This window comes from Adiantum capillus-veneris, chromosome 3 (assembly GCF_014529385.1).
Source record: "Adiantum capillus-veneris isolate H3 chromosome 3, ASM1452938v2, whole genome shotgun sequence".
NCBI classification, from domain to species: domain Eukaryota; kingdom Viridiplantae; phylum Streptophyta; class Polypodiopsida; order Polypodiales; family Pteridaceae; genus Adiantum; species Adiantum capillus-veneris.
In genome coordinates, this window is record NC_140933.1 from 12,705,289 (window position 1) to 12,714,097 (window position 8,809).

The 8,809-nt window shown below is 46.7% G+C and overlaps 1 protein-coding gene across 2 annotated transcripts in view; it reads right to left on the minus strand.

Moving 5' to 3' along the window:
- Nucleotides 1-8,809, minus strand: part of VAD1 (GRAM domain family protein) — a 116,782-nt gene that overhangs the window by 61,399 nt on the left and 46,574 nt on the right. For both annotated transcript variants that reach the window (XM_086507866.1, XM_086507861.1), the window contains exons 6-10: nucleotides 7,086-7,187; nucleotides 6,907-6,995; nucleotides 6,610-6,821; nucleotides 5,970-6,010; nucleotides 5,748-5,835 (exon numbers count right to left, since the gene is read on the minus strand). In XM_086507866.1, the coding sequence (XP_086363992.1) occupies nucleotides 5,748-5,835; nucleotides 5,970-6,010; nucleotides 6,610-6,821; nucleotides 6,907-6,995; nucleotides 7,086-7,187 (532 nt within the window). The remainder of the gene's footprint in view (nucleotides 1-5,747; nucleotides 5,836-5,969; nucleotides 6,011-6,609; nucleotides 6,822-6,906; nucleotides 6,996-7,085; nucleotides 7,188-8,809) is intronic.

An 8,809-nucleotide genomic window follows, 5' to 3' on the forward strand; every position in this document is an offset into this window, starting at 1 on the left:
TTCATCCATCTCTCTCTCTCTATAGAGAGCATCTCCTCCAACTTACAGAGGATGATTTTGTGACGAGGCCCAAATACATGGACACCCACATGGCTCATGGGATACGATGTGCTACTGACCAGATACGCACATCTTCACACCGGCTGCGGATCGAGACTAGGAGATACAGCAGAGTACCAGCAGAGGCCAGGACATGCCCCCTGTGTCACATCGAGCCTGAGACAGACTTGCACTACACATGCCACTGCCCCGTCTACTATGAGATACACGGCCGCTTCCATTGCTTGTTCAGAGAGGGCTTTGAACCATTCTCTAGAGTCATGCAGTACGAGGATCAAAGATGCCGGGTTTGTTTTTGCTCGCGCTGCGCAGACAGAGAGAGCCTGATGAGAGGAGAGACTAGCCAATCTCAGAGGCCAGGACATGCCCCCTGTGTCACATCGAGCCTGAGACAGACTTGCACTACACATGCCACTGCCCCGTCTACTACGAGATACAAGGCCGCTTCCATTGCTTGTTCAGAGAGGGCTTTGAACCATTCTCTAGAGTCATGCAGTACGAGGATCAAAGATGCCGGGTTTGTTTTTGCTCGCCCATTCTCTAGAGTCATGCACTACGAGGATCAAAGATGCCGGGTTTGTTTTTGCTCGCGCTGCGCAGACAGAGAGAGCCTGATGAGAGGAGAGACTAGCCAGTCTCAGAGACAGATCGCAGGCTTCTTTAGAGCTGCCACTGGACACCCGAAGGAGTTACTACCACAGCAGAGCTCGTCGCCTTCCACATTGATCGACCGAGCGACTAAGCTGGGGAGATCAAGCCGCCCACGACTGCGGAGGACTACACAGCATCGACGAAGGCTGCATCAGAGGATTCGGATCACTTTGGCTCGACATGCACGACGCCCGGTCAGACGACTGACCATGGAGGAGATTGATGAGATCCGCCAGCGACCGATGCTGGATCTCCTGTGATCTAGCTATCCAGCTACCTGTTTAGCTGCTTAGTTCACACCTAGCAGTTTAGGATTCCATAGTATTTTATTTTGTCATTCTATCATTTTGTCATCTTGTTACTCTTGTTACTCTAACTTTGTATCAGATCCACCACATTGTAACTTTCTGGTCTTATAGGTCACTTTGGCCTTTTGAAGACGTTCATATAACATTTCATTTCATCTCTCTCTCTCTCTCTCTCTCTCTCTCTCTCTCTCTCTCTCTCTCTCTCTCTCTCTCTCTCTCTCTCTCTCTCTCTCTCTCTCTCTCTCTCTCTCTCTCTCTCTCTCTCTCTCTCTCTCTCTCTCTCTCTCTCTCTCTCTCTCTCTCTCTCTCTCTCTCTCTCTCTCTCTCTCTCTCTCTCTCTCTCTCTCTCTCTCTCTCTCTCTCTCTCTCTCTCTCTCTCTCTCTCTCTCTCCGTACATCAGTTTATGCATCACCCAAAGGACAGTCCCCTTTCTCTATTTTGGATGATGACATATGGGAGTTCTCTAGGGATGGTGACATTATCATCCTAGGGGACTTCAATGCTAGGACTGCCCATCACCACGCAGTGTTTTATGATACTTCAGAAGAGATGCTAAGAGAGCTAGATGTTGTGGAGACAGACCTGTCCAGACTATCACACGATGTGGAATATACTGAGTATGGGCGACACCTGATAGACATGGGCACTGCACATGGATTGGCCATCTTGAACGGCCTACAGAGATTTCTTGTTGCAGGAGGTTTTACATGCTTCCCACACAGGCATGGAGCCAGCACAGTGGACTACGTCATGGCACAGCCGAATCTCATCTCTAGTATCCAGGATCTCACAGTTGGGCCAGACTGGTCGGGGTAGCAGTAGATCATGCTCTGGTGTCGATGACCATCTCTTTCCAGTTCAGTGTAGCACACAGGCCACGGGTAGCACCCCCTACTCGCTACACATTCACACGGGAGACGGATTCTGTATACATGGACGGGATCTACAGACGCCTATGCACTGAGGACCCGGGGCAACCTCTGGAGGAGCTAACTACTATACTGACACAGACATTACATGAGGCAGCAGCAGAAGCATACCCACACACCTAGCCTGAGCAGAGCCGCCGATCAAGAAGCATGCCTCAGAACAGCGGGTACGATGAGGAGTGCCGCCACACTAGAGCCAGACTTCAGAGGGAGGTGCTTTTAGGGGACGTCACTCACAGACAGTCACAGATTGACTTCCGACGCTTGGTATGGCGGAAGAAGAGGGCTTTTTTGGCTCGACTCGAGCAGGATCTATATCAGCTATTCTTGAGTCAAGACGCGCGTGAGGCATGGCGGCTTTTTCATGAGCAGTCCCCCCCCCCCCTGCTATTTCCTCCACAGAGACCTGGGGTCAGTCCGCGTCATCTTTGTACACAATACCTAGACAGCGGCCCCTCCCCAACCCCCCCGACCCATGCCCACACACATGTGCTTTTTTCACTGCTGAGATGGTGAAGAAAGCTATTGACAGAATGAGGACTGGGAGAGCATATGATCATGATGGCCTAGTCGCTCAGCATTTCATGCATGCCAAAGACCTACTAGCAGAGCTTCTAGCAGTTATGTTTAACCGTGCCATGTGTGAGGGCCTACCGGACACTTGGAGACTATCTACGATCGTACCTATCTTCAAGTCAGGAGACCCCATGGAGCCTGGGAATTATCGCACTATTATGATTGGGCACACACTCGCACAGTTGTATGCATCCATTCTTGAGCAATAGCTGAGTAGAGGGGCAGAGAGGGAAGGAATGCGTGCAACTGGGCAGGCAAGGTTCAAGAGAGGCTTCTCTACTCTTGACCATATCTTGACACTCAGGGCCATCATCGAGGAAGGCAGATCTCATGGGAGACGGATCTATTGTAGCTTTGTGGACTTCCGCAAAGCTTTTGACACAGTACCGAGAGCTAGATTGATGCGCAGATTATAGGAAATGGGAGTACCCACAGAGCTCATTTGGGGGATCATGCCATTGTACAAATCAATAGTAGGGCATGTACGCACCCCTGAGGGACTTTCTACACCAGTTCACTCCACTATTGGGGTGAAGCAGGACTGCCCGCTCTCTCCTACTCTTTTCGGTGCCCGCTCTCTCCTACTCTTTTCGGTCTGTATGTGGATGAGGTTTCTGACTACATTGACAGCGATGGGGATAAAGGTGCACATGGATTCCACTTTTGTTATATGCTGAAGATATTGTGTTGATCTCCGAATCCCAAGAGGGAATGCAACGTCAATTGGATGCTTTGCATACGTTTGCCCGCGAAAGTGGTTTGTCTGTCAACCTTGGTAAAACCAAAGTTATGGTGTTTAATACCACCCCACAGTGGATCAGGAGGTCAGCACCTACATTCACATACGGCAAGGAGACTGTGGAGTACACAGACGCTTACACTTACCTTGGAGTGGTTTTTAGAGGACCTACATTCTCACTCAGAAGAGCAGCAGAGACCAGACTGACTAGAGCCCACGCAGCATTGGGTAGACTGGAGAGGATGTGTTCGCAGGTTCAGTTTTAGGAGCCCCGGACGAAGCTCTGGCTCTTTGACACCTTGGTGGCTTCAGCATTGCTCTATGGGGCTGAGATATGGGGACCTTCATTGGATCACCACGGGAGGCCAGGTCGCACAGACGGATGGGGAAACATGGAGAAACCTCTCGTCTCTATGATCTCGCGGCTCATTAGAGCCAAGGCATCAGTACCACGGGACATTATCCGAGCAGAGCTAGCGGCCCCCCCACTAGTGGTGGAGGCGCTCACCAGATCAGTCTCCTTCATAAACCGCACATGGGAACTTCCCAAAGACAGATATGCTCGCATTGCACTTGAGTCCTCTCGACAGTTATCCATACAAGGAGATACAACATGCTGGTATGGGGAGATGACATCATGGTTTCAGGCGCGTGGGTTCAGCATAGACAGGCTGCCACCATTGCAGTACTCATTGGATGCACCATCTCTCATTCTTACACAGTCGGAAATCACCAAGCTCATCCGCCAAGACCTGACCCAGCTAGACACCAGGAGGACATGGATACAACCAGCACAAGAATTGGGCACGAAGATGGCTTTCTACAGAGACCACCTTCTCCAGCTTACGGAAGATGGTTTTGTGACGAGACCAAGATACATGGATACCCACTTGTCTCATGGGATACAATGTGCTATTGGCCAGTTACGCACATCGTCTTACCAGCTGCGGATTGAAACTGGGAGATACAGCGGAGTACCAGCAGAGGCCAGGACATGCCCCTTGTGTGACATGGAACCTGAGACAGAGCTGCATTATACATGCCGCTGCCCCGTCTACTACGAGATACGAGGCCGCTTCCATTGCTTGTTCAGAGAGGGTTTTGGACCACTCTCAAGAGTAATGGGATACGAAGATCAGAGATGCCTGGGTTTGTCCTTGCTCGAGCTGCGCAGACACAGAGAGAGCCTGATGAAAGGCGAGGCTAGCCAGTCTCAAAGACGGATCACAGACTTCTTCAGAGCAGCCACGGGACAGCCGCAAGAGCCACTCCCACAGCAGAGCTCCCTCTCCCCCTCGTCTCACACCAGAGGCACACTGATCGACCGAGCGATTGAACTAGGGAAATCCAGGCGCCCATGACTGCGAAGGACTACACAGCATCGACGGAGGCTACGTCAAAAGATTCGGAGCACGCTGGCCAGGCATGCATGACGCCCGGTCAGACTACTAACCATGGAGGAAATTGATGAGATTCGCCAACGACCGATGCTAGATCTTTTGTGATTCAGCTATCCCAACAAGCCGCCCATTTTTGCTTAGTTTTTTGCTTAGCTCACATCGACCAATCTAGGATCCCATAGTATATATCTTTGTTTTGTATTGTTGTTAGGTTATTTTGTTACTCTGACTTTGTATCAGATCCACCACCTTGTAACTTTCTGGCCTCATAGGTCACTATGGCCTTTTGAAGACGTTAATATAACATTTCATTTCATTTCTCTATGTGTGTGTGTGTGTGTGTGTGTGTGTGTGTGTGTGTGTGTGTGTGTGTGTGCACGCGTGCGCGCGCGCACAAAAGAACAGGGTTTTATGATACTGAGGGGCCCAGGGGATGCTCGAGTCAGCCTGTCCCCACAAAACTGTACAAGCTATGAAAAATAAGTACAAATGCTGCTGGCTCAAGGTGGAAATGGTGGCAGAGAATAATGCCATGTAATCCTGCCTCATGTCACTGTGAAGAGAAGTGGTACGAGACCACAGCCTCAGAAAAACTCGACGAAGCTCCTGTGCTGCCCTGGAAGAACCAACTGAAGTATCACACTGGCTGCATAAAGTGTGAACCATCCCTGTCCATATACTGCTGAGAGTGGATAGTGGAAGACCTGACCGCTGAGAACACCACTGCCAACACAGAACTAGTGTAGCAAATATAGAGCCTTGTCATCTGCATCTGCATGGAAAACATACAGTATATCCTCTGCAGCTCGCAAGGTCCACTGTAAACTCTCAATCCACCGCTAGTGACAGCAATATACCCTCTTTTGAGAGAAAAATCAGCCTACCAATGAAACCAGCGGTAGACGACTTGCTAGCAACAGCCAGCTTACAGGCAGTGATAGTGACAAAAGCGTCTTTTTCCTGGCCATGACTGCCCCTTATAGGTACTACGCTAGTGTGCTATTCTGACAATGTCTCCTCTAGACAAGGAGCAGGGAGCAAGAAATTTTTTGAAGCAGCTATAAAGAAATGTAAGTTCTTTACCTTCATCCCCACATCTCTTGTGAAATGATTCACAAAACTTAATTGAATCGTCGGAGAAAAAATATTGGAAAAATTCCCTCACATCAACCTGATAAACAAAGCAAAATGTCAGAACCCGAACAATACAACTTCAGTGGTGCCAAAAAAAATTGATGGGGCAGGGGCTTCAGGTTTGGCTATAAAATGAAATAAGAAAATGCTGCACAGGATATAAAGGCTTACAGGTAGCTCACACTCTAGTACGGTTTTGTACTGCTGAGGAACTGCACAATAAAGCAAGGACATGAAGAACATCAAAAACCATGAATAGCAAAGAGTTAAATACTGGTATTCAAACAAAGAGGGTACAAAAAAGAAAATTGGAACTGAAAAGCAAAGTGACATACACGTTGGAAAACATGCTTGCAAATTCTAAACCAAGCACATTTAGCATTTAAATGGTTTGGGCTCCTAATAGAAACTTTCTTATCCAAAATGTCACCTGCTTCTGCCTCCATTGCAGCCTAGAGGTCAACTCCTGATGCTTTACAAGTAGGGCAGTTTCCTGGGCTGGCCACCGTTTGCAAAGCATTAGCCATTTACAGCTGCCCATCAGAATCCCAGGGAAGAAATACATTTACTAGGCCTTCATCTTCACACATGCCGTGGAGTACCATGATCATGACATTGAAAATATAAGGTAGAAAAATAGATAGCTTTCTTGTAATTTCAAGGAAAACAATATATTTAGTAGGCCTTCATCTTCACACATGCTCTGAAGTATTATGATCATGAGATTGAAAACACGTTATCGAAACTTCTTTTAAAGGAGGTCCACGTGTCTTAATTTTCTTGAAACATGAGCTTATAACATCCCACATACCATTTGGAGCATCCTCATCTTCAACTTCCCAAAAATTGCCTCCTTTTGAAGGTAAGCCTTCAGAGATGTTTGCATCGGTAGTTTCTGAAGAGCTGCTTGAATCCACGGGTGGCAATCCAACTTCAGTTGCATCTACATCATTGACTTCGCCATCATTTCCACCTGTAATGTCAGCTTCCACAGTGTGCTCAGAAGGCACTTCAGCATTGTCCCTGCCCCAGGTTATAAACCAAGACTTTTATTTGGTGAAGAGTAGAAGCATACATCAAAATTTTCTAACTGAAAAGTAATCCAGACCGGCTCTCAAAGCTCGACTCAGATACGCACACATCATGTTGCTCTTGAGCTGCTTGCATGTGATGAGTTATAGGTACAGATGAGTTACTCTGCAAAATCCATGGTAAGAGATCATGCATAACAATGAAATAAGCAATACTTGTTTTTACTTGATAGACAAAGAAAGGCACGAGTAATACCTGTGTCTCTGAATCCATAATAGCGTTCCTGCTATGCCGAGACCATCCTTCCACTATCAAGCGGTAGGCTTCATCTCTGGATAGGAAGCTAGCAAAAAAGCTCTGCAGCCATGGTGATAGAATCACTCATTATAAATGACTGAAAGTATTCAAAAATAGCAAAGAAGACAGATAATCTTGAGTGATAATTAGCAGACAAATAAACCCACAATAGTATAACCACCTTGCTAAAAAGATTCGAGTTCAGAAGCCCAAACATATGCTGAACACCTCTACTCATACTCAAATTAATTGCGTCTATGGTGTGGCTTCAAGCTCTAATAGAAAATCCCATTTAGTGTCTAGGTTTTTCCAAATTCATAGCTTATGGCATCTAGATTCCATGCCTATGATGAGAATGCACAGCAGAGAATCTTTGCAAGAGAGGGGGAGGCGAAGGATACACCAGAGAGCAGGCAGGAGAGCTAACAACAAAGATAGCTTTCAACAGAGAGACACTTCCAGATTGTTGATGTGCCAGGAAAGAAGAATATGGTTCCAATGCTCACAAACCACAAATAACAACTGTAACTGCTATCTTTCACATGAGTTGAATGACATGAGACAGCAATATGTTACAGATCCTGACTTTGCCAACATCTATGAGTGATTGCAGATGGAGAGTGTTTCCAGTTTCTCTCTCAAAGATGATTCTTGTAGAGAAAGAAAAGACAGAGAAATACTTTCTTGACAATCTTCTCAGCTCTTGAACGTACTTTGAGGTAGAAAGCACTGACCGAATGTCACAACCCATCATTTACAAGGCAAAGGGGTGTCACAAAGTGATGGCGTGGCAATCACCTGCTGGCAAAAGAGAGGAGAGAGGAAGTGATCGCAGATGATGACATGGCCAAACCATCCCCCAGCGCACGCGCGCACTCATGAGCATACACCAATACAACGATCTACATCCTGAGTTTCTGTCCTAACTCTACATATGCAGGAGCGCAGACTCAGACATAATGAAGCCTAGCACTAAAAGAAGCATTAAACAGGAAAAATTAGCACAAAAATGAGGTAGTTGACAGGGCATACACACCACAAAAGATAGATAGACTTAGCATAATATCAACTGGTCATAACTTGGACAAAAACTTCACAATGTGAAGTCTGCATGTCTGCTATACGACTAAAAAATATACCTAGATGAATCCAGTATAAGCCCAAATTCACCCTTGAAGGAAAGTGCAAGGTATAGACTCATGGTAGTCACCCACAAGACAACATAACCATCAGCTCCATCATGCATATTATTGACTAAATATTACATCCCCACTAACGTCCTCAGTGCCCGATAGTGGATGTAGATCTAGGTACCAATATATGCTCCCAGACACCCACACCATACACATACACACACGACCATACATCAATACAAAAATCTGCGAACTGAGTTTCAGTCATGACTCTAGAGATGCAGGGCAGACTCAAAACCAAAATTCCGAGTGTAGAGTACTCCTTGTGAGAATGTAATTTAATTTAAGCTCCCATGAAAAAACACACCCCCCTGGCAACTCATTTAATTTCGAAGGTGACAGAATGAGAGAGGATGCCTCATATATGTTCTAAAAAAGGGCCTTTGACTCCTATATTACAGCAGTCAAAAAACTCAGTTTCAAATGCTCCCTAATCCTGATAAATCTATGCTAAAATGACCCATGCTAGAGCACGGCTTCATAAACTGA